The sequence below is a fragment of the Staurois parvus genome, unplaced genomic scaffold, assembly GCF_062004578.1.
Source record: "Staurois parvus isolate SC_StPar_1 unplaced genomic scaffold, SC_StPar_1.0 ptg000160l, whole genome shotgun sequence".
In the NCBI taxonomy this organism is placed as follows: domain Eukaryota; kingdom Metazoa; phylum Chordata; class Amphibia; order Anura; family Ranidae; genus Staurois; species Staurois parvus.
Window position 1 is genome coordinate 1,043,114 of NW_028317956.1, and position 27,570 is coordinate 1,070,683.

At 41.3% G+C, this 27,570-nt stretch overlaps 1 protein-coding gene across 5 annotated transcripts in view; it reads left to right on the forward strand.

Moving 5' to 3' along the window:
• The window catches only part of DVL1 (dishevelled segment polarity protein 1), a 214,357-nt gene that overhangs the window by 53,006 nt on the left and 133,781 nt on the right, over positions 1–27,570 (forward strand). For all 5 annotated transcript variants that reach the window (XM_089675944.1, XM_089675947.1, XM_089675941.1 and 2 more), the window contains exons 2-3: positions 22,294–22,363; positions 26,319–26,440. In XM_089675944.1, coding sequence (XP_089532070.1) covers positions 22,294–22,363; positions 26,319–26,440 — 192 coding nt within the window. The remainder of the gene's footprint in view (positions 1–22,293; positions 22,364–26,318; positions 26,441–27,570) is intronic.

The window sequence follows — 27,570 nt, forward strand, 5'->3', positions numbered from 1 at the left end:
GCACCTTCTTCTCCATATGGGGTAGATTTACTAAAACTGGTGCACTCAGAATCTGGTGCAGCTGTGCATGGAAGCCAATCAGCTTTTAAATTCAGCTTGTTCAATTAAGCTTTGGCAATAAGAGCTGGAAGCTGATTGGTTTCGATGCAGACTTGCACCAGATTTTTGCACTCTTCATTTTAGTAAATAACCCCATGTGTTTTTTTTTTATGTAGAGGATTAAATGTCCAAATGTGTCCAGAAGACAGAAACCGAATAAGCCATTAGCAGTAGTTTTTGTAAACAATTACATGAGACAAGCGATGATGCTTGTACAAAGTGGCTTTATCATTGAGGTGTAACAAGCACACCATCAGGTCAAAGTATAGAGGAACCATGTGCACCAAAGAGGTGAATGGATGTTCTCCTTCATCTGCTGACAGCTGTCAAAGCAGATGGATCAGGGATTGACAACCCCCAATGTGAACCCAAAGGCGGAACAAACATGGGCATTGTTGAACAGATGCTGATAGTGTCGGAATCCAGAGTTTGTCAGGCAGCATTGGGGCAAAGGAAAGACAAGAATGTCACCTGACTACAGAGCAGGATGTCTTGTTAGATGAACTTTCTTTTTCCACAGCCTACCTACAGATAACATTAGTTAATGATAAGCTAGCCCAACATATTTCCTTGGAGTTCTGTGTTTTCATTTCATAACATTTGCTTTTGCATTTAATAAAGTTATGCAGGCCATAGACGAGGAGAAAACCAACTGGTTTTTTTTTTAGAAAAACGAAAAATCGGTCGTTCAAGCAGCCGACGTTACCACCATTGATAAAAAAAAGTCGGCTGATTTTCGTCCCATCTACGGCTGGCAATTATATAGAATACGCAGAAGAAGAAATAGAATATGAATAAGCAGAAGAAAAAGTTGCAACATTGTATCTATTTGTATCCATTTCGGATACAGATGTTTCTATTCAGATACAAATAGATACAATGTTGCTATACTTTTAAATGTCAAATATAATATCGGACTGAAATTCTTTTTTTTTCTTCTTCTTATTCATATTCTATTTCTTCTATTTCATCTTCTTTTTCTTCATCTTCATATTCTATTTCTTCTTTTCTTTTTCTTCTTCTTATTCATATTCTATGTCTTCTTCTTTATATTCCATTTCTTCTTTTTATTCATATTCTAGTTCTTTTTCTCATTCATATTCTATTTTTTTCCTTTTCTTCTTTTCCTTCTTTCATGTCACTGCTCATACTCATTTTTTAAAATCGGAAAAAGATCGGCAGATTTGTCAATCATTGCCACGAAAATTGGCAGAACGACAAATTTGGCCGATTATTTTCCAGCAGGACCGATAATCCAAAAGGGCAAAATTCACTAAAAACGGCCGACCGATTACCGCACTAACGGTCCGAAAATCGGCCGTTTTGTTTTCGCCCGATTTTCGGCCGTTTTTCATCCGCATAATGCTTGTATTTTTGTGAAAGTATGTTATACTGTCATGGCCAAAAATATTTGCACCCCTGCATTTCTGTCAGATAATGCACCACTTCGCTCAGTACATTGTTGCAATTACAAATGTTTCAGCATTCTCCTGTTTATTTCTTTTGTTTCTCTTGGTATGGCACAAAAAGTGGAGAAACAAAAAGCCAAATCTGACACATTCCATGCAAAACTCCAAATATGGACTGGATAAAATGATTGGCACCTTCTCAAAATTGTGAGAAATAATTGCATTCAAAGTTTGTGATGCTCCTGTAATTTGTAGTTAAACTCATCTGTATCAATTAACAGGCGCTGACAATATAGAAATCACTCTGGTAAGCAGTTAAAATCCTGAAAACTTGACAGCCTTTCTGTTGTGTGTCTCCATGTGTGTGCCACATGGAGCATGGAGAAGAGAAAGAGCAGCAAATAATTGTCTGAGGATTTGAGAAAAAAAATTGTAGAAAAGCATGGACAATCTCAAGGTTACCAGTCCATCTCCAGAGATCTTAATGTTCCTGTGTCCACTGTGTGGAACATTGTCAAGACGTTTACAGCCCATGGCACTGTAGCTAATCTCCCTGGACGTGAACAAAAGAGAAAAATTGATCAAAAATTGTAACAAAAGATTGTTCAAATGGTGGCTAAAGAACCTTGATCAACTTCCAGACAAATTCAAGCTGATCTATAGACACAGGGTACAACTGTGTCAGCTCGTACTATTTGTCACCATCGAAAGAAGAGGGACGCTATGGTAGGAGACCCAGGAGGACACCACTGTTGACACAGAAACATAAAAAAGGCAGATTGGAGTTTGCCAAAACTTACCTGAGGAAGCAAAAATTCTTTTGGGAGAATGTGCTGTGGACAGACGAAACAAAAGGACAGCTTTTTGGTAAAGTCCATCATTCTACTGTTTTCAGAAAAAGCAATGAGGCCTTTAAAGAAAAGAATACAGTCCCTACAGTCAAACATGGTAGAGGTTCACTGATGGTTTGGGGTTGCTTTGCTGCTTCAAGCACTGGATGTCTTGACCGTGTGCATGGCATTATGAAATCTGAAGACTACCATAGAATTCTGGGGTGCAGTGTAGGGTCCAGTGTCAGAAAGTTGGGTCTTTGTCAGAGGTCATGGGTCTTACAGCAGGACAATGACCCAAAGCACACGTCCAAAAGCATCCAGAAATGATTTAAGACAAAGCACTGGATAGTACTGAACTGGCCAGCAATGAGTCCAGATCTCAATCCTATAGAGCACCTGTGGAGAGATCTCAAAACAGCAGTCCAAAATTCCAGTAGAGAGGTGTAAGAAACTCATTGATGGTTACAGGAAGAGATTGATTTCAGTTATGTTTTCCAAGGAGTGTGCTACCAAATATTAAATTAAGGGTGCCAATTATTTTGTCTAGTCCATTTTTGGGGTTTTGCGTGGAATGTGTCAGATTTGACTTTTTGTTTCTCCACTTTTTTGTGTCATACCAATACAAACAAAAGAAATAAACATGAAAATGCCTAAACATTTGTAATTGCAACAATGCGAAATGGTGCATTATCTGACAGAAATGAAGGGGTACCAATATTTTTGGCCATTAATGTATGTATTGCTTTTATCCTTTCACCTGTATATCTTGGTTATTCGAAGATTCAGTTTTGAATATATCAGGAAAAAAATTAATGTGTTTCCAAAAATGTAAAGTCCAACTTTAGGCTTTTTTTTAAAGTGTTACTAAACCCAGGACCCTGCATTCACTCTGTCTGGTCTCCCACAGTACACAGAACATGGAAATGCAATTATTTTGGTAAATATAAACTGCTAAATACCTTTTCTCATTAGCAGTTAGAGCAGTCTTGTGACTTCTATCAGTGTTCAGCAGAGCGCTGGTTAAAGCTTGCAGGAGGAGTTTTAATTTTGCTCTAGGAGGATGCAGGACCCCTGACCCCTGTCTGGACAGTGCTGATTGGCCCTGTGCTGATCACATGCACTCTCCCAAGAAAAAAAAACCTCTAGCAATATACACCAAACTGAGCATGTGCAGAGTGACTCCACATGATGTGTCTTATCAGGAGATAAGAGGGGGACACTGGAAGAAGGGGAGGATCAGAGAAGTCAGGATCAAACAGCGTTTTTACACACTGCAGAGGATTAACCCCTTAGGTTCCACAGTAAGTATAAAAAGCATGCTTTACTGCATATACGGACTGATTTTACTGTTGTGGGTTTAGTAACACTTTAAGGAAAAGGAGCTCCAGCCACTGTTTGAAATATAAAAGCAGTAATCTGATTATTCAAAGTATCATTTATCCTGGAAGACTGAGGACATACTGTGAGTGCAGGGCGTCATAGACTTGCCCCCTTAGAAACACTGTAACCTACACTAATTCTGGTCATACATTAAGCGACTCTTGCTCAGTGAGTGGCACTGCTGGCCCCACTCTGTTCAACAAAAGTCCATAGTTTACTTACAAATCAGATGCAGCTGCTACCAGGGAGATTTGTCAGCTGAATACAAGACATCTAATAGTATATGGCCAGTTTTACTCTTTAATGATGCAGAAAATGTCACTGACATCATCATATTAGTGCTGCTCTCTGTATCATTAAGGACTGGAGGGAGAAGATCCAAAAAGGAACGATGTGCATCATGTGATCAGTATTGAGACTTGTGAGTGGCCCTCAGGGGAGGGCGGGAGCACTGGTGGTCAGGCAGCTGAGCCCAAGGTTGGGCCTATTTGCACTATGGTAAACTGAGCCCAGACTGTAAAGCATGGTCAGTCTACTTTGTCCCATGAAACAAAACCCCCAGAGCGGTATTTTCTTTATCATATTGTACCCTGAGCTTTCAATACTACAATTTAGTACTCCTTCTCCCTGCTGGCTAGCAATACTGTGCATTACAATTTTCAGCCAATAGGGCGCCCAGTGGGTACAGGTCAGAGTATGATCATACAGGCTCTGGCTGCAGTTTGCAATAGCCCGTCCTGGGTTTTGGGTGCTCTGGAAATTAGTTTGATAGTTACATCAACTGCATGTTTGCAGCTTACCATAGTACAAAACGCCACGGGATTTCTATAATATGCTTTTTACTTTTTGGGAGGCAGAGGGGTTGATTTACTAAAACTGGAGATTTCAAAATCTGGAGTGACTCTGCATAGAAACCAATCAGCTTTCATTTATTGTCAAAGCTTTCAGTAATTGAACAAGTTGAAGTTAGAAGCTGATTGGCTACCATGCACAGCTGCACCAGATTATGCCCTCTCTAGTTTTAGTAAATCACCTCCAGATTCTTTTTCAATTCTGCAGCTGATTGGCCCATAGCGTAGCTGACACGACAACCCACAAACTACCTTCTTTTCCAGCCTGGATGTGGTCGCTGCTTCAAATGCCATTCGTAGACATTCAGTGGCTAGTAGCAGAATTTTGTTTGTATGATTATGGTACGTGTAGTGTAGAAAAGGACGCCGCTCTAACCGCACATGAAATCTTAGTATGAAGATGACTTCAGCCCTCACTCTGGTCACGCCTTCTGACACGCTTCGCCCCGCCTAACGATGAAGCACTGCAGAGAGTAGGAATGTGAGTAGTCTATGTACCTTGTAAAGTGCCGTGTAATATGTTTGCATTATATAAATACAGGACATAAATAATTAGCTTATTCTTGCATGTCTTTATGCTGTTCTGTGTCAAATTCCAGCTTATATTAGCTTTTTTAAAAGTGCTTGTTGCTAAACTACAACCTATCTATTTCAGGTACTTATATAGTGCCGTCAATTTGCACAGCACTTTGCACATATATATTGTACATTCACATCAGTCCCTAACCCTCAAGGGGCGCACAATCTAAGGTCCCTAACTCACATTCATACATACACATACTAGGACCAATTTAGACAGGATCCAATTCACCTACCAGCATGTCTTTGGAGTGTGGGAGGAAACCGGAGTACCCGGAGGAAACCCACGCAGGCACAGGGAGAACATGTAAACTCCAGGCAGGTGGTGCCGTGGCTGGGATTTGAACCAATGACCCTAGTACTGCCAGGCTAACCATTTAGCCACTGTGCTGCCCAATGTATATAAATGAACGTGCAGGACACATGTCCAGCCCAGTTTGGGTAAGAATATATGATATTAGTATGTGGTTACCTATTCTGACTGATAAGCTCTGCAATGTAAGAAGTGAAATGATACTAAAAGCCTGTGCATCAAATAGGTGTTTGCAATAAAGTTTGTTTAAATCCATTCAAAATGAAAGTGCACAATATATTTTGCTGTCTATCAATCTAGTTAAACTATGTAACTGTTTCAGATGATTTATGTTCTATTTCTAATGTGTGAGTATTTTGTACATCTACTGTACTGTATACGGTCTCTTACTCCATATACTTTCTACACAGTGATGAATTATTTCTGTATCTATGCTGACGATATGTTGTACACCATAACCTATAAATTATTGAACAAAAAATCCTTGTAATATAAAAAACACAATGTCCTTCTGTGTATGAATAACTATTGTGTGTAATCTGGGTTTACGGCCTGGGGAAATCATGGTCACATCCAATACACTGTACCTGACCCTGTGTGTGTTAACCTCTCAGTCGGTGTAAACAGCCGTAATACTGAGGATTGTGGAAACAATGATGTGCCTACATTCCCTCACTTAGGCGAATGAGTCACTGCATTAGGAATGGAGTTGTTCTGTATATGTTCACTCAAATTATAAAAGAGATTAAAGGAGATTAACATAAAACAACTTAATCTCTTAACTGTAAACTTTTCCATTCTTCTGAAAGTCACCAGTGTGAATGTACGATGCAACAAGGCAAAAGTTACCTATAGACACGGGATAAATGCAAAAACAGGTGGAATGCTGACATGTTATTGGTATATTGAACAGTATGTCCTGCATTCGTACCTCTCAACCCAAGGTAGAGGGCAATTGGTGGTCCCACAATATCTAGAAAATTTGAAGAAGTCACCATACCGTGACAATACAAAAGAAAAGGAACTTCATCTCTCTGTGATAAGTTTTATTCACTCCTACCTGGTTTGCTGTGTTATCTTCAATACTCCTAAACAGTGTATCCAACGTGGTTCTGCAGTGATCTGCCATTCTGCTGCTGCAGGCCAAGTCCTGCACCACCATCTTCTTCTGTGATGCCATCGGGAGCCAGCTGTCTCTTCTGAGTAGATATAGCCAGTCCCACCAGATCGCACTGTGCAAAGTCCGTCCTCCAATGCTGTGTTTCCCTACTCTTTTAACTACCTGGGATATGTGATGTGCAAACCCAGGAAGCTCCAAGAGCCTAGGCTAAGAATAGTGGCAAAGGGTCTAAAAAAAAGTAAATACACACACACAAAAAGTTGGTTTTTTGTAACTCTGTGTGTGTGTATGGGCGGAATGATCCAGTAAGGCAAAGTGTCCGATTTCATGTTTACTGAAAGGAGTGTAGTAGTGAGAATTACACCATGGCCAATGTTACATGGACATGAACGTCTTCCTCCAGGTGTCAGGACCTGCCTGTCCCTGAAACATAAGCGTGGATGTACTTTTTACTACTGTGCAACTTTGGATAAAGGTAAAAAATAATTGGATTCTTGGTATGCTTACTTCTCCCGATTGTATGTCTCTTGGTGGACAGGGACTACTTTGGAAAGCTGTCAGGGGAACAACAACCATACAGGTTAGAACAGTCTTTCTCAAACTTTTTAACATGGAAAAACCCTTGAAAAAAAATTTTGGCTTCAGAGAACCGCTGCTAATAATTATATTATTTACAGCTCACTGTACATTAGTTTGATGCTAAGTGTGAAGAATTCTGCTTACATTGTGGTCAGTGGGAGGATTCCCCCCTTACAGATCACTAAACAGATTGAAGGTGTCAGCGGTTACTGGCCTGAGAGGCAGAAATCAAGGAACCCCTAGGAACCCTAGGATTCCGCGGCACCCTGGTTGAGAAACCCTGGGATAGAAGATCAACCCTGGCTGGTATTGTTGCTCTGATAAGCCAGTTCAGAGAGTGTCTTGCTACACCATCACCTGTTCCTCCCCTTGCCCATACTCTGATTAAGCACCATGAGATTCACTTTAACTATATGTTGGGTTTATATATAAAGAACCCAAGTTGGCTCTTGATGCAACATGGTCACTTTTTCAGTATCCTCAGTGTAGCAAACTCTTATCTGGACTCATCACTTGCCATGGTCAGAATGTAGTTCTCAGGCCTAAGCAGTGACTTTTTGGGGTTGTTTTCTACCTTTTTAAGATGGAGGAACCCTTGAAATAACTTTCAGGGAACCCTTTCCAATAATTACTATATATACAGCTCATGGTACATTAGCGTGTTGGTCAGTGGGAAGAATGCCCTTAACAGTTAAAACGGTTATTGGAGTCAGTGGTGACTAATCTGAGAGATATCATAAACCTTTTCTACAAACCTTCCCCAAAAACTCAAATCCTACCCCACATTCCCAATATATCAAAAATGTCCACAGTGTAAAATCCAAAATTGTCCACACTATCCAATCTTCCAGCTGTGATACATATCCGATTCGTCACTCCAATCCAAGATACCTCAAAAAAAATTTAAACTAAATATAGTGCATTATCTTTCAAAATATAATATTATGTGATATCATGCAAAAGCACTAGTGATATAAAACATAATATAAGCAATATTATAAATCAACACATGAAGTTAAAAATCCACACAACTCCACTAGTGATATTGTGAAATAATCGCTCCAATAAGTGAAATGCAACAAATCCAAAGTATGTAGCCAGTGAAAAAGTGTACAAGACCAAATAGGTGCCACCACTCTGCGTTAGGATAACATACTATTACCCTCTTTCAGCTTGCACAGGTGTTTCACAAATCCCCATATGCCAGTTGGCTTTCCTCTTATGGGAGTATGCAGTGGGATCCCCCGTTCCTCACAGGGCAGAGAAGAGAAAACTCAGTGGAGTATATATATGAAAATCACACATTTATTATCCGCTTACATTTAAGGAAAAAAACGTCCATCCTATGCTGAAACCACATCCAAGATGGCCGCGCTGCTCCTTCTGGTTTTGCGTCTGACGTCACGACACTGACGCGTTTCGTCACTTCCGACTTTTTCTCAAGGGATCTGAGAGATACAATTTTCTCTTTGCTTAAGGAACCCCTAGCAAGTTCTGGAACCCTAGCTAAGAAATTTTTGACTATATATCCATCTCAATGCTTTAAGAGATGCATATTGGAATTAAATGATGTTATAAATGGCCTTTCTTTGTAAACCTGCAGCTGGCCGTTACTTTCTATTACTGTGCAAAATATAAATTTTCTTGGTTTGCACGTATGGCAGCAGTAGTGTACTCAGGATTTCCCAGAATAATGTCTACTGCTGCTGTAATTAACTCTGGTTGGACCAGAAGAAGGGAGTGGATCTTGTCATGTAAACTGAACTGTGCAAAAAAATGATCACATATAGTACTCAACTCTGTTTCTATACATGCACTTAAATGGCCATGTTTTCCATTCCCAAACATCTAAAGATTGTTTGAGGTCAGATTATAGAATGTACAGAATATAACATCCACAGCAGTGTTCTCTGAGGTTGGAGAGGACTGACCATATGGACTGGCATATGAGAGCTCCCCCAGGTATTGCATTCCTGATCTCTTACCAGGGGATCCATGCCAGTGAGTGCCACTTTTATTTTTTTGGGGGTCCACAGGTTTGCTTTCACTGTATAGCAGTTACGGAGGTTAATCTGCCACTTTTTGTTATTTGAAATTATCAACAAGAGTCATAGTTTACATACAATGTTTAGAGGTGCTGTTAATTGTGATTTAAAGGATTAGTTGTTTTTTGATGTTTGCTCCATAACTACATTTATGACAGTTTAGGAACCAGTTCCACAACATCATTAATTCTAATAGATGCTTTACTTTATGTTAAAAAAACACGTGAGTGCTCCAAAGGCTGCATAACCTAGTTGTCATGGTAAATATGAGTTGTACCTGGCTTCACAGATTTTACTGTAATTGACATAGGTTCAATGATTAATGATGGCAGTCTCGGAACAGTCTATGAACCCGGCTCTCAGTTACTATGCTTAGATACATGAGGATAGTCAGCCGCCCCACCATTTTTAGTTGAATTGTGTGATGATCTCTTTCATGTGTTTGTGGTAGTAGCAGACTCCCTGCGGCCAACCACTTTCTGGGAAAAGATCCGTCACACACGTTTGGAAGCCATATATGATTGCTACTGTCATCCTCCCAGTTAAGTCAAATCCAGGAGATAATTCACTCTCTCTCATCTCCCTCTAGTGCATACCTAAATTTTCTTTGTCACCCACTGCTCCTTTCAGCTGTCAGGAGCCCTGTGTAAGCTCTGAGTTGCTCCAGCCCGCTGTCAGAAGCCCTGTGTAAGCTCTGAGCTTCTGCAGTCAGCTGTCAGGAGCCCTATGTAAGCTCTGAGTTGCTCCAGTCAGCTGTCAGAAGCCCTGTGTAAGCTCAGAATTTCTCGTCAGCTATCAGGAGCCCTGTGTAAGCTCAGAATTTCTCCAGTCAGCTGTCAGGAGCCCTGTGTAAGCTCTGAGTTGTTCCAGTCAGCTGTCAGGAGCCCTGTGTAAGCTCTGAGTTGCTCCAGTCAGCTGTCAGGAGCCCTGTGTAAGCTCTGAGTTTCTCCAGTCAGCTGTCAGGAGCCCTGTGTAAGCTCTGAGTTTCTCCAGTCACCTGTCAGGAGCCCTGTGTAAGCTCTGAGTTTCTCCAGTCAGCTGTCAGGAGCCCTATGTAAGCTCTGAGTTGCTCCAGTCAGCTGTCAGAAGCCCTGTGTAAGCTCAGAATTTCTTGTCAGCTGTCAGGAGCCCTGTGTAAGCTCTGAGTTTCTCCAGTCACCTGTCAGGAGCCCTGTGTAAGCTCTGAGTTGCTCCAGTCATCTGTCAGGAGCCCTGTGTAAGCTCTGAGTTGCTCCAGTCAGCAGTCAGGAGCCCTGTGTAAGCTCTGAGTTGCTCCAGTCAGCTGTCAGGAGCCCTATGTAAGCTCTGAGTTGCTCCAGTCAGCTGTCAGGAGCCCTGTGTAAGCTCTGAGTTGCTCCAGTCAGCTGTCAGAAACCCTATGTAAATTCAGAATTGCTCCAACCACAGCTTACACAATTCGGAAGACTCTTCCAGTGTCATTAAGGCACTGGTGCTTGGTGATTGGCCCCATGCTATCATGTGTAGAGTGGTGGGTATCTCTCTTCACTCCTAGAAGGAAAACAGAGGAGTGGGGGAGTATAGGGAAAGTGATTATGTTCTACTGGTGAGGGGGCGATTTGAAACAAACTTGTTGATTTAATCCAAATTAAAAGGTATGCGCTAATAACAAACTTATACAAAAGTGTATATCATCATCCAAAAAACATTAGTGTTTTAAATAAATTATAGTGTCCAAACATAAATTAGTGTCCAAAAAAATATATATATATCTTCAGTGACTTGAACCAATTGTGAGAAATCCACCACCAAAGGAGATTAAATGAACTCACCAGAGCTAATGGCTGGTCAGATTATAAACCAGCAACAACGCTTGTGCTCTGGGAGCAATGAACCCGATGTCCAAATAGATATGGTGATGTTTCAGATACTTCCAGATAATAATAATCACAGCCAAACAACTTTGCAGCCCAAGCTCTTATGATGAACTTCTCCACTCTTTCTCATACCTCCATGAGAGCATGCAGTACACTCAGGGACAAAAAAGAGAACATAATGGTGCAATACGTTTTTTTCATTTATCTCTTTAATAAAAAAGGTATAAGGAAACTCACAAACAAGGTGTCCAACAGACACCAGCTTCAATCGCAAAAAAGGGTTGAGATACAGTTAACGCTCACCGCAGATCTCTCCCATGCAGCACAGACCAGCAAGGCTCTCTAACATCCACATCAAGTAGGCTACGCGATGTGGACGTTAGAGAGCCTTGCTGTTCTGTGCTGTATGGGAGAGATCTGCGGTGAGCGTTAACTGTATCACAACCCTTTTTTGCGATTGAAGCTGGTGTCTGATGGACACCTTGTTTGTGAGTTTCCTTATACCTTTTTTATTAAAGAGATAAATGAAAAAAACGTATTGCACCATTATGTTCTCTTTTTTGTCCCTGAGTGTACTGCATGCTCTCATGGAGGTATGAGAAAGAGTGGAGAAGTTCATCATAAGAGCTTGGGCTGCAAAGTTGTTTGGCTGTGATTATTATTATCTGGAAGTATCTGAAACATCACCATATCTATTTGGACATCGGGTTCATTGCTCCCAGAGCACAAGCGTTGTTGCTGGTTTATAATCTGACCAGCCATTAGCTCTGGTGAGTTCATTTAATCTCCTTTGGTGGTGGATTTCTCACAATTGGTTCAAGTCACTGAAGATATATTTTTTTTTTTGGACACTAATTTATGTTTGGACACTATAATTTATTTAAAACACTAATGTTTTTTGGATGATGATATACACTTTTGTATAAGTTTGTTATTAGCGCATACCTTTTAATTTGGATTATTGTTGCCAAAATTTATTTTGGGTGGGATATGCTGCTGACACTTTGGTGTTTTTTGTAAGTGGCGCTTTTTTCTTTTTTAATTTGGTATTGGTTGAAACTTGTTGATTTGCCTTGCATTGGCACTTTGGTGCTTTGTCATTGAACTGGCACCTTTAATAGCAGGTCAGCAGTAAGGGGCCCAAATGTCTATCCTGACAGGAGGAGTGATGGTTTTGGGTACTCAACTCAATTGCACTGGACAAAAAAAGTGTTTCAAAGATGACATATAGGGTTTATTTACTAAAGCCAGAGAGTGCAAAGTCAGGCTCACTTTTGCATAGAAACAATCAGCTTCCAGGTTTTATTGCCAAAGTTTAATTGAACAAGCTGAGGTTAGAAGCTGATTGGTTTCTATGCAGAAGTGAGCCTGATTTTGCACCCGCCAGCTTTAGTAAATAAACCCCACAGCGTCAGATGTGGCTGTCATTCAGCCAGTCCATCCAGTTCCCAACCATTCAATCAGATATTAACTGAATGTGTTACAGCACACATGCAGAGGAAGATGATTGGCAGATTACATGTAAAACGTTCCATTCTGTTGCAGCGTAGTCCACTGTGAGTTTGCTCTTGTGTTATGATTGCTGTTATATAGAATATATTAATATTACAGTCTTTTTGTTGTTAGTGTAGTTATCACATCTGGCAAATAAAATATAGCGGATAATAAAATCCACTGAACTGCTGATTTATAACCATAAGATTTAATCTGTATCAGCAGAACTTGTACTAAAATGAACCTGTAAATTAGTGTGTGTCACACTGTATAAACTACATGCTAGCAGACCTCTCCATATTATTTCGAAGTAATACTATATATTTCCTTCCAGACATCACATTAGGAGAGCTTTCATTATTGAACATAAACTGTGATTATGCTTCCCGCTGGGTTCCTACAAGGCACTCATCATTTTAGAAACCAGCTTTGTACTGAGTACTGTTGTCTGTCAGTATTGGGTCCGGTGGTTCAAACTGCTTTCTTCACCTCAATCAGAGGTCTAACCTACATACAATACAACACTCTATTCTTCTTGCAGGACAATGTAGGAGGTTTATGTAATAGCTTGTCCACAAACCCCATCAACCACCACTGCTGATGCTTACCTTCCCTGCACTCTTCTGCTGCATCATTTGATTATCAGAGTAAAATAGTCTGTATATAGTCTATATAGGTGTGGTAGAACATGTGACTTCATCTTTTTTCTTCTACGGTGCAGTGATTAGTGTTTGACTGATCAGTCACTAGGGCCCGGAGTTGTTCTATAGTGGTGGTGGGAAGTTTCTAGTCCTATGTAAGCTTCGACCAGACTTACTTTAGAAGGGCTTTCTTACTTGGATCTGGCGGGTGAACAGGGATCTAGTGAGCAAATAAAAGGAAAATACTTTCCCCATTTGCTCGTTACACGCAGAGGCTCTTCTTCCTACTGTGTAGTGCTGCGTAAAGGGCTGAGCTTAACTGCGCCTTCTCATAATTAAGGATGAGATAAGTTTTAGGTCAATGATGTCACCAGCATTCTGCCCCTTTATAACTTAAGGGTGTGGGGCAGGAAATGCTTGGGCCATTGCTGATTGGGTCAAGGCCTGCTGTCATTTGACAGTTTCCCATGGGTTATGGCTGAACTTGGCTCAAGTTTGGCCCAAACCTTAGCACATCCCTACTCAAAATACATGTTTATGAAAGCAATGTAGTCCCTTTGTGACTAATCTATAAATTTCTACATTTAAAGCAGGGGTCTCCAAACTTTCATAACAAAGGGCCAATTTATTGTCCTTCAGGTTTTATGGGGGCCAGTAGGAGTAGAAAATTCTCTGGTGTCAGTGGGGTAAACAGTTCCCCTCATTGATTTTAGTTAGAGGAAAAGTGCCCATCATTGGTATCAGTGGGAGGAATAGTGGCCCATCATTGGTATCAGTGGGAGGAATATTACCGCAAGGGCCAGACAAAGGCATGCAAAGGGCCGCAGTTTGGAGACCACTGATTTAGAAGCAAATGCAACCTTTTGGACCATGTTACAACCATATGCAGACTTTACCCAACCTTATCTAACCTGTCTCACAGGGTTCTTCTCCCTATAGCAATCTGTATTTTCTTTAATCCAACCTGGCTATGTGTGGCTCACACAGCTGTATCATCCTTTTCCAGGGATCTGTGACTCATGGATTGCCTTGACATCACTGCACTTGTAAGCCATGTTTTACTTCTTCTAGTCCCAAAGCGGGAGGTCCGTACTTCCATACCAACCTGGGGCTGGGGGTAAACAATCAGGAGCTTGTGTATTGCAACCATGATGAATTGATCGTGATTGTAATGCTCTGCAGGCTTCGGTGTAAAAAATAATTAATGCACACTTTTTATTAATTTATTGTTGGTGTGTGTAATTTTTATGTGGACTCTGCCTTTAAGACCCTGGTCACACTGGATGCGAATTGGCATGCGATTTGCATGCCATACGACTTGCAAATCACATGCCAAATCAAAGCAGTCATATCGGTGTGGTTCCAACTTGGTCAGAGCCGCACTGATTTCTAAAGTAGTACATGTACTACTTTTGGTGCAATTTGCATAGACATCTTTACCAGATGTCTTGCAAATCGCACCTGAAATGGGCAAATCACCCGACTTTGAAATCAAAGTAGGGTTTGATGTGACCGGGGTGTAATACAGTTACAATATGTAGAAGAATTGGTATATTGTGGTGCAGTTTTGAGCGCTTTGATTTTAAATACAGTAGTCTTGGGTTCAGTTCTCATCATGAATGCAATCAACATTGAAATTTGTTTTAGCTCCCCATGTATTTGTGGGTTATATGTAGATGCTTTGGTCCCCTCCCATAGTGTACGGTTGTTCAGTGGTAATAGACCGTAAGGTCTAAAGTAAATAGTTGCGTGGGTATTCTAAAAAATTGCAGAATAAACTAGCACTACATCTGCATCACCATTTGCTATCACACATCTTAGGCAGGTTTCAAGTGATATTAAACCCAAAACCAACAATGTATTATGTTGCAGCTTGCCAATCATTAGATGTGGTGGCTGCATTAGTTTTCTTTTCTTTGGATTTTTCCCTCTGGTTTCAGCTGCTGATCTGACCAGTAACACACCTGCTATATTAGTGAGACACCACTTTTAAAGGAATGAGCCAGGACATAGCAGAATGCAGCAATGTCAATCAGGGGGAGTGGGAGTGTTAAATGTATTAGCAGATTTGAATGCAAATAATAAAGTGAAGCCAAACTCAAGCTGATACTTTATAATCAGTTACTGCAAACATTTTTTTTCCTTTTGAGATAAAGGCTTTACATGAATAAATAAAAGCTGATCATTTTAATCCCCCCTGTCAGTGGTAAATGGATGGTCTCTTCCATGTACACTGATACATTCTGCTGGAGAGCTTGAACTTCTGAAAAATAGCAGAGTTGCTGGCTGAATCACCAGATCACCAAATAGAAGTAAGAAAGCCTTAAAAAGGAAACCAATTCAGCTATCATATCTAAGAATTGGTAAGCTGCAATATAATCAATGTTTGCTTTTCGGTTTAATACTGCCTTAAAGTGTTACTAAACCCACAACAGTAAAATCAGTCTGTATATGCAGTAAAGCATGCTTGTTATACTCACTGTGGAACCTTAGGGGTTAATCCTCCGCATTGTGTAAAAAGGATGTTTGATCTTGTTTTCTCTGATCTGTCTTCTACTGTCCCAAATATATCTCCTGGTAGAACAGAGGCTTGGAGGCAAGCTGCACATGCTCAGTTTGGTGTGTATTGCTAGAGAGGTGTTTTTTTTTTCTTAGGAAAGTGCATGTAATCAGCACAGAGCCAATCAGCACTGTCCAGACATAGGGTCAGGGGTCCTGCAGCCTCATAAGGGAGAATTAAAACTCCAACTACAAGCTTTAACCAGTTCTCTGCTGGACACTGATAGAAGTCACAAGACTGCTCTAACCACTGATGAGAAAATGTATTTAACAGTTTATATTTACTAAAATAATTGCATTTCCATGTTCTGTGTACTGTGGAAGACCAGCTATAGTGAATGCAGGGTCCTGGGTTTAGTAACACATTAAGTCTGATTGGTGGCTGTCATAAATGAGTTCCAGCATCGCCAGCAGGTGTTTTCCAGAATCACCAGATTACAGATAAAAGAGGATGGGGCTGTACTGTTTCAGTGCAGAGTTTGGATGAAAAGCTGAACTAATCAGTTGATAGTATGTAACCAAGACACTAATTTTCAGGTTTAAAGCAGAAGTTCAGACAAAAAAACAATAATAACCTATTACAAGATTAAATAAATTGCAGCTTTGGTTGCAGTATTTACTCTATTATCAGAGCTGTCCCTTGCAGTACTACTTTTTCACCACTAGATGTTCTAAGTCTAAAGGCCAGCAACATTCAGTCCACTCCCTCTGAGTCCAGCTTGTCATGGACTCACCGCAGCCTATGAATGGACAGTAAAAGAAGAAGCAGCACAGTAATGAGCTCATCTTTCTGTCACTCCACTATCTCGTCATATCAGCATGCTTCTTGTCAGCACATGAACTGATCGGCTACTTATGCTGCTTCCTGCTCTTACACTCCTGCTCTGCTGTACAGGGACTGTAAAAGGCTGATGTCAGGTCAGTTTTAAGCACCCACACTGTTTGCAGGTAAAAAAAAATGCATGTAATGATGTTTTATTGATTACAGAGGTGTATAAATTATGTCCTTCATATCTGCTTGGACTTTTGCTTTAAGCTCACCTCGAGTTTAGGTTTAGTCCCCTTTCACATGGGTGGTCCAGCTGGGTCTGCCTGTCCCTTTTTCAGGTGGACTGGACCCTTTAGTCTCTTCTATGGGCAGCCTGATGTAAACAGACTTGTATTGGTTTACACCCAGCTACCACTGATCCGATCCAGCAAAAACAAATGGAAGAGCGATCCATTCCCCTCTGTCAGGCCGGATCTGAGGGTAGTCGGGTGTAAATGGACAGTTGGTCCATTTACATTTAACTGCCCATAGAGGAGAGCGGCTGTGTTCGTTTCTACTCTGTATAAGCAGAGCGGACATAAACCTGTCATCCAACTGCTCCTGTCCACACAACAGGATCAGCAGGGATGGATCCCCGGCTGAGTAAAACCAGATTCGGCATGTGTGAAAGCGGCCTATGGCTAATCGGCTATACCTACATTCTAAGAGCTGTAATTATACACCCGATTTTCAAAAAAAGAGGTCTCTACAGAGTTGGGTCCCTCACTACCATGCAGTTCATACCTCCTATATTATGCTTGCAGCATACAGCATTAATTTAAAGCGGAGTTCCACTCACCCTGTCAAAAAATAAAAGTCAGCAGCTACAAAAACTGTAGCTGCTGACTTTTAAAAAACAGCCCCTCACCTGTCCCTCGGTCCCGTGGTGTGTCCCCCGCAGCCCGTTTCACCGGCCGTCCTGTATTCCAGGAGGCCGGCATCTTCAGTGTGGGCACCCGCCTGTGCAGATTGCGGCTTCATAGCCGGGTACCCACTGCGCATGCGCAAGTAGCGCAGCACTTCATGAATGGTCTTCTGGGACCTGTCACGCGTCCCATAGACTACAGGGAGGGAGGACACCTTCCACTTCCGATCGCCTAAGCGATCGGACTGGAAGTGGGAGCGGGTACCTGTCCTTAAAGTGGAACTTCCCCTTTTGGGTGGAGCTCTGCTTTAAAGTATAACTAAAGGCAAAACGTCTTTTTTAGTTTTGGAGTGGAGAAGGATTAGAACATCTGTCAGGTTCTTATTGATGTCTGTGTCCTTGTTAGGGAGATTCACCCTCTCCATTGTCATGTTTACTATCATCAAAAGTGAAAAATAATCCCAAAGTGTAAGTTGTCACCAGAAGAGTAATAGAAGGGAATCTTCCAATGGGGACACCTAGTTCTGATGACAAACAGGGATTCCCTCATTTTGGAGGGATTTCCTTTCATGTCCTGATTTGGCTATGTGACAGGAAGTGAAGGGAAATCTCCCCAGTGGGACACAGATGGTAAAAAATACTAACAGGGCCTATAACCCTCCCTTACTCTATCCAAAATGAAAAAAAAACGTTTTGCCTTTTACCTCATTATTCTTTTACGCTTCTTGATTACACATTTACATTTTAATAATGGTGGGTGAACGTATCCTTAAGTAAATAACTCCTTACAATGTCCCATTCAGCATTTTATTTATCAGTAAGTAGAGTTTACTTAAAATAATCAGGTAATGCTTAAGACTTCTACTTCCCATAATCCCCAGAAGTGATTATTGCGGTATATAGAGTAGATTCGGGCGTTCTGGCACTAAAGCTCTCTCTCCATGCTTGGCTAGTAAAACATGTCTTGGCTAGGCTACCCTCGTATTTGTCATTCCCCCTGCACCACTTTCTAAAACACTTTATTGTTCACTTAATCCCTTAACAGGCCTTTTTATGTTCAGTGGATTCTGCCCATTGATTTTTAAAGTGTAAGCGTTGATTGAGAAGCTTGCTTGACCACTTTATTGTCCTTAGTAAGGGTTAAATCTCTTAGGCTCCCCTTGTTTCTTCCTGTGTTTGCACTATGTGGAGAGATAATGTTTGCAATTTACAAGACCAAATTCTACAGCAGAACAGGAAAGCTAAAAGCAATCTGTTATATAAAGGCTAGCTATGTTTATTTATGATCCTTCCAGGGTGGTGGAAACTCTATGCCAGTCTTATGATTCTAAAGCAGACCCTTCAGTGACATTATGGGGTTTATTTACTAAAGCTGGAGAGTCCAAAATCAGACTCCCTTCTGCATAGAAACCAATCAGCTTCTAACCTCAGCTTGTTCAATGAAGCTTTGGCAATGAAACCTGGAAGCTGATTGGTTTCTATGCAGAAGGGAGTCTGATTTTGGACTCTCCAGCTTTAGTAAATAAACCCCTATAAGTCTGTAAGAATAAGCCCTAGTTCATATCTCTGCGGTTTCCACGCGGCTGCGTTTGTTCGGGTTTGACCTGCTATACACACTGAAAATGCAGGGGAAAAGTCCATGCACCTTTTCAGAAAATGTGGCCACAGGAAAACCGCATAGTGCAGTGTGTTTCCCAGTGCAGGAAACCACGCTAATGTTTCCAGTGCGTGGGGGTGCCATTAGTATTAATGGCACCTTCACACATTTCCTAAACTGCATTGCATTTTCTCTGTGGGTACGGTAAGGCATGTGATTACCCAAGTATCCAACATCTCACAATATACAGCAACAGTATATTTGTAAAAAAGTAAAGGTATCACCACCTAAAGGAACTTTAGTCCCTTTAAGCTTCACCCCCCCCCTCCCCTTTTTGGCACCATCATCTTTTTTTAGTCGTGTTTGTGCGCAAATTTGTGAAAGGGCTCTGCCTGGCTTCACGTCCCAGCAGAGGCCTGCAAGCACATCTGCCCATGTTCGGGGGTGGGATTTGGCCATGCGCAAGGCACCATATTGGGGCTGTCTTCATGCATGCATGGGGAAACCTGTACTTGTGCAGTTATGCCGCAAGGCTCTGCTGGAACCCAAAGCCCCTAGCACATTTGTGCATGCACAGAATCGGGGCGAATGTCATTTTCTCCTAGGCTAGAAATAGGGGATTGCTGTTTTGCAGAAAAAAAAACACAAAGTTAAAAAATATTTATCCAAATGTGAAGAAAGGTGGGAGAAGGGAGGGGAATACATTTTTATTTAGGGTGAAGGTCCACTTTAAAACCCATCCCCGGGAAAAGAGAACCCTTGCCTGTACTGCTTGAGTTAAATGCTCATTTCTATCTAGGGGACAAGGACAGCACTTTTACTTGCCTATTCCTCCGCTGTCCCGGCAGATAGCACTCCCCTATGCTCCAGCGGTGGACTGTTCCTCAGCATCCTTATGTTCAGGGCAGGGCTATGGTCTATGCATTGACACTGGCCAATGCTGGCATTTTATATAAGAGGTGTCACCATTCTTGCTTATATACAGTCAGGTCCATAAATATTGGGATATTGACACAATTCTAACATTTTTGGCTCTATACACCACCACAATGGATTTGAAATGAAACAAACAAGATGTGCTTTAACTGCAGACTGTCAGCTTTAATTTGAGGGTATTTACATCGAAATCAGGCGAATGGTGTAGGAATTACAACAGTTTGCATATGTGCCTCCCACTTGTTAATGGACCAAAAGTAATGGGACAGAATAATAATCATAAATCAAACTTTCACTTTTTAATACTTGGTTGCAAATCCTTTGCAGTCAATTTCAGCCTGAAGTCTGGAATGCATAGACATCACCAGACGCTGGGTTTCATCCCTGGTGATGCTCTGCCAGGCCTCTACTGCAACTGTCTTCAGTTCCTGCTTGTTCTTGGGGCATTTTCCCTTCAGTTTTGTCTTCACTAAGTGAAATGCATGCTCAATCGGATTCAGGTCAGGTGATTGACTTGGCCATTGCATAACATTCCACTTCTTTCCCTTAAAAAACTCTTTGGTTGCTATTGCAGTATGCTTTGGGTCATTGTCCATCTGCACTGTGAAGCGGCGTCCAATGAGTTCTGAAGCATTTGGCTGAATATGAGCAGATAATATTACCCGAAACACTTCAGAATTCATCCTGCTGCTTCTGTCAGCAGTCACATCATCAATAAATACAAGAGAACCAGTTCCATTGGCAGCCATACATGCCCACACCATGACACTACCACCACCATGCTTCACTGATGAGGTGGTATGCTTAGGATCATAAGCAGTTCCTTTCCTTCTCCACACTCTTCTCTTCCCATCACTCTGGTACAAGTTGATCTTGGTCTCATCTGTCCATAGGATGTTGTTCCAGAACTGTGAAGGCATTTTTAGATGTCGTTTGGCAAACTCTAATCTGGCCTTCCTGTTTTTGAGGCTCACCAATGGTTTACATCTTGTGGTGAACCCTCTGTATTCACTCTGGTGAAGTCTTCTCTTGATTGTTGATTTTGACACACATACACCTACCTCCTGGAGAGTGTTCTTGATCCGGCCAACTGTTGTGAAGGGTGTTTTCTTCACCAGGGAAAGAATTCTTCGGTCATCCACCACAGTTGTTTTCCGTGGTCTTCTGGGTTTTTTGGTGTTGCTGAGCTCCCTGGTGCGTTCCTTCTTTTTAAGAATGTTCCAAACAGTTGTTTTGGCCACGCCTAATGTTTTTGCTATCTCTCTGATGGGTTTGTTTTGTTTTTTCAGCCTAATGATGGCTTGCTTCACTGATAGTGACGGCTCTTTGGATCTCATCTTGAGAGTTGACAGCAACAGATTCCAAATGCAAATAGCACACTTGAAATGAACTCTGGACCTTTTATCTGCTCATTGTAATTGGGATAATGAGGGAATAACACACACCTGGCCATGGAACAGCTGAGAAGCCAATTGTCCCATTACTTTTGGGCCCTTAATAAGTGGGAGGCACATATGCAAACTGTTGTAATTCCTACACCGTTCACCTGATTTAGATGTAAATACCCTCAAATTAAAGCTGACAGTCTGCAGTTAAAGCACATCTTGTTTGTTTCATTTCAAATCCATTGTGGTGGTGTATAGAGCCAAAATGTTAGAATTGTGTCGATGTCCCAATATTTATGGACCTGACTGTATAATCACGTTTCTAATTTATTAAGGTAGCGCTGCATTTTATTTTGTTTTGAGGTGTGGGACATGCCATTTCTGACTGCTATCTATTTATTTAATCAATGTTCAGTTATTTAGTGTGGTTGCGCTGTGGTTTTTTCATTTTTTTGATTCTCCGAGTGATGTTGTGCAGTCCAGGGGCTCAGCATGCACTGAGGATGGAATGTCCACAGTATGGGTCTTAGTGTCCCCCACCCACCTTTATTTGATAAATTCAAGCACCCGTTTCATACAGGTAACAGAATCTGTCACAGTCATCAACAATTGTCGTACAGAGGCATAACACAATGCTTTTTTATGAATTCCAGGAATTATGTTTACTAAACACTTGTATATTTATGTGAATGAAGGTCTGACTTTCTGGAGGCAATATGCATGGCCTACTTCCACTTTCAGAGATACATTACAACCCCTAATGTATGTTTATCTGGGGACAGGTTGTAAATTGCAAGAACGTGTGCTTTGTAAGAAACTAGAGATGTCTGGGACCAAAACAGGGCTTCAAATAAATATTTTGCACCGCACTGTATAATTCTGGAGGTTATATGTGAATAAAAAGTAGTGAGCTGCCAGATGATGAAACTCTAAATCATTGATTTTTGTCGCCTTCAATATTTCAGGGTGGTCAAAGAAGAAATTTCAGATGACAACGCAAAGCTCCCGTGTTTTAACGGAAGAGTGGTGTCCTGGGTAAGTGTTGGCAGCAGGAGGGATGGCATGCTAGCGTGGTGTGTAGTTACTTGTGTAACTCATGTATTATATGTACTTGTATATAAATGGGTGCCACTTAATTTAGCTTGACATCGTTGTATTACAGAGCAATCCAATGAAAACTGTGGGTTGCAAAAGTCTTTCTCAACCTTTTTACCCCCAGAGGAATCCTTAAAATAATTTGGGTCTTGAAGAATCCTTGATAAAACCAACTCAATGGTGATCAGTGGGAAAAATACATCTCACATCAGTGGCTAATGGGAAGAATACTGCCGTTACATACAGCTAAAAATATAATTGGGTCTGCGCATCCTGTTAAGTGGCATTGGCCTTGAAACTATGCAGCACCATCAAATTGGAGGCCAACCAGCAACAGCTCAAGGAAACCCTAGCAACGTCTGAAGGAGCCCAATGGTTCCAGGGTAACCTGGCTGAGAATGACTCCAATATAACATACCATTGCATTAAATTAAAGTGATTGTAAACACTCACCTTGTAAAACAATCCATTCAGTTTAAAGTTTAAATGAAAGGCAAAACATTTGTGTATAAATATAAAAAACATTATAAATACCTTTGCTCCCTTTTTGTATAGGTGATCACATAGCTTCTGTTCTCAGCTGCATAGAGAGGTGAGGGAAAAGAAACAGCAGTACATTAATCTTCCCGTGATAGGCTCTGCGGGTGGGGCGTGTCAGTGAAATCTGATCATTGGAGGAGAGCACGCTGAGAGAAATGACCATGCTGTGCTCTCATGCCTAGTGTGGTCAGGTTTTTTAAAATGGGAAAGCAGGGGGACTGGCAGGAACACCAGGGATTTCACACAAAGGAAGCAATACAAAGAGAACAGGATACTTTTCATACAAGTACATGGTACAGCAAGCACATATCAGAAATATAAAATGTTAGGTTTACATAATCTGTAAAAGAGAAGTTGAGGTTTTTTTTTATCATACTTACCTTGGTGGATGCAGCGTCGCTCCGATCCTGCATCTGTCCCCAGCTGCCTCTAAGACTGAGAACTGATCGATTAATGACCGCTGATCATTCAGTTCTCAATGCTGCATGTCACCACTCTCTGCTCTGCCCCCCTTCCCCAAAGCTTACTGGAGCGTTGGGCTGTGGAAGGGGAGGAGCGGCTGGCGTAGGCTCTCAACGGGCCGTTGAGAGGCTGAGCCAGGTACCAGTCCAGACATCTGGGTGGAACCTGACTTTAAAGTTGGGATCTTTCCCCAGTCTGGACTGGCTGAGTGACATCAGCCGACAGTGGACTTTAGCCTGCTGTCGGCTGAAAATGGGTCACAGGTGTGCAGAACGAACTGCACTCCTGTGAGCCATAGGAGAAGTACAGCCAAATGAACTTTGGCTGTACTTCTCCTTTAATGAAGCTGAAATTCCCCCCAAAGGGGACTGTTTTATTCTGAGTGCATTTGCACGCAGGTCAACCTCCCACTGAGCCTCTAGAGGCCTACAGGAGAGATGACTTCCTACATTGCTGTATACAGAATCTGCACACTGTCATACTGCATACAGAATCTTCACACTGTCATACTGCACACAGAATCTGCACACTGTCATACTGCATACACAATCTTCACACTGTCATACTGCACACAGAATCTGCACACTGTCATACTGCACACAGAATCTGCACACTGTCATACTACATACAGAATCTGCACACTATCATACTGCATACAGAATCTGTACACTGTCATACTGCACACATAATCTGCATACTGTCATACTGCACACAGAATCTGCACACTGTCATACTGCATACAGAATCTGCACACTGTCATACTGCACACAGAATCTGCACACTGTCATACTGCATACAGAATCTGCACACTGTCATAGTGCATACAGAATCTGCACACTGTCATACTACATACAGAATCTGCACACTGTCATACCACACACAGAGTCTGCACACTGTCATACCGCACACAGAATCTGCACACTGTCATACCGCACACAGAATCTGCATACTGCATACAGAATCTGCACACTGTCATACTGCATACAGAATCTACATACTGTCATACTGCATACAGAATCTGCACACTCTCATACTGCATACAGAATCTGCACACTGTCACACTGCATACAGAATCTGCACACTGTCATACTGCATACAGAATCTGCACACTGTCACACTGCATACAGAATCTGCACACTGTCATACTGCATACAGAATCTGCACACTGTCACACTGCATACAGAATCTGCACACTGTCATACTGCATACGGAATCTGTATACTCTCATACTGCATACAGAATCTGCACACTGTCATACTGCACACAGAATCTGCACACTGTCATACTGCACACAGAATCTGCACACTGTCATACTGCATACAGAATCTGCACACTGTCATACTGCACACAGAATCTGCACACTGTCATACTGCATACAGATCCTGCACACTGTCATACTGAATACAGAATCTTTATACTCTCATACCGCATACAGAATCTGCACACTGTCATACTGCATACAGAATCTGCACACTGTCATACTGCACACATAATCTGCATACTGTCATACTGCATACAGAATCTGCACACTGTCATACTGCACACAGAATCTGCACACTGTCATACTGCACACAGAATCTGCATACTGTCATACTGCATACGGAATCTTTATGCTCTCATACTGCATACAGAATTTGCACACTGTCATACTGCATACAGAATCTGCACACTGTCATACTGCATACAGAATCTGCACACTGTCATACTACATATAGAATCTGCACACTGTCATACTGCATACAGAATCTGCACACTGTCATACTGCACACAGAATCTGCATACTGTCATACTGCATACGGAATCTGCATACTGCATACAGAATCTGCACACTGTCATACTGCATACAGAATCTACATACTGTCATACTGCATACAGAATCTGCACACTGTCATACTACATACAGAATCTGCACACTGTCATACTGCATACAGAATCTGCACACTGTCATACTACATACAGAATCTGCACACTGTCATACTGCATACAGAATCTGCACACTGTCATACTGCACACATAATCTTTATGCTCTCATACTGCATACAGAATCTGCATACTGTCATACTGCATACAGAATCTACATACTGTCATACTGCATACAGAATCTATATACTGTCATACTGCATACAGAATCTGCACACTGTCATACTGCACACAGAATCTGCATACTGTCATACTGCATACGGAATCTGCATACTGCATACAGAATCTGCACACTGTCATACTGCATACAGAATCTACATACTGTCATACTGCATACATAATCTGCACACTGTCATACTACATACAGAATCTGCACACTGTCATACTGCATACAGAATCTGCACACTGTCATACTGCACACATAATCTTTATGCTCTCATACTGCATACAGAATCTGCATACTGTCATACTGCATACGGAATCTTTATACTCTCATACTGCATACAGAATTTGCACACTATCATACTGCATACAGAATCTACATACTGTCATACTGCATACAGAATCTATATACTGTCATACTGCATACAGAATCTGCACACTGTCATACTGCATACAGAATCTACATACTGTCATACTGCATACAGAATCTACATACTGTCATACTGCATACATAATCTGCACACTCTCATACTGCATACAGAATCTGTACACTGTCATACTGCATACAGAATCTGCACACTGTCATACTGCATACAGAATCTGCATACTGTCATACTGCATACAGAATCTGTATATTATCATACTGCATACAGAATCTGCACACTGTCATACTGCATACAGGATCTGTACACTGTCATACTGCATACGGAATCTGTATACTCTCATACTGCATACAGAATCTGCACACTGTCATACTGCACACAGAATCTGCACACTGTCATACTGTAATGTTTCCTTTTTCTTTACACAGCTGGTTTTGGCAGAAAGTTCCCATTCAGACGGTGGATCTCAGAGCACCGAGAGTCGCACAGACCTCCCTCCTCCAATTGAAAGGACAGGGGGAATTGGAGACTCCCGCCCGCCATCCTTTCAGTAAGGACTCCTTTTTATATCACAGCCTGTGTACCAAACCTTATTCATAATGTGTCTGAAAGAAGAGCTTGGTGTCTGTAGCAGACAATCATGTTAGTCCATGAAAGCTGACTTATTATCCTGAATTATCAAGGTGTCTTATGTAAATAAATGCTCTTGTTGCCTATAGCAGCCAGTTCAGCAGCCAGCTCATGCTTTCATTCTCCCATTCTGCAGTGGGAAAACGAGGAGGAGAATCTTACTGGTGTCAGTAGGAAACAAAAGCAATTTCCCTAACGCACTTTGATAAATGAAGTCTGGCTTGTTATGGTGGCAATAAGACAGTTGCTCTCTGGATGGCTTTGATGAACGATGCTGCCTATCTGCCTCTACTGTCTATATTTGCTTTTCTATAAACATTTCACGCTACGTTATGTACAGATCATATATAGCCGTGCCTGTGTGGAAGCTGTTGACCACTAGGTGTTGCTGTTGCAAGTGAAATTGCTTTGGCTGGAAGAGCTGGAGAAAATCTGGAGTTATATGGATAGATTGTAGAGGTAATTGTGTCCTCTAAATAATAAAGAATGATAAACGAGCGCTGGATAAAATAAATGTAGCCGCTAGCATAAAAGGTGAAACCTCTAAAAACCTTTTCCTAGAATCATAATATGTATATATGCAGCGCTAATGATAAATGAATAATATATAAAACATAAATGATCTGTAAAACAACATCAGCAATAAAACATATAAAATTGCGCTCTGTGGCGCTAAAATGAATAATGGTATATATATTATGTATATAGCAGCATAAGTAATCAATCATATAAATATGCGCTCTATGGCGCTAAAATGAATAATGGTATATATATTATGTATATAGCAGCATAAGTAATCAATCATATAAATATGCGCTCTATGGCGCTAAAATGAATAATGGTATATATATTATGTATATAGCAACATAAGTAAGCAATCATATAAATATGCACTCTATGGCGCTAAAAACAGTAACGTGTGAAAACGTCCAAACTTGACGTCATAAGGTGCATATGGTGCTATAGAAAAATTCAAAGTTCAATAGCAGCAAAAAGGTGAAAATCCGTGACCGTGGTGCCAATAAGAATGAGTGTAGATTGCACTAACCA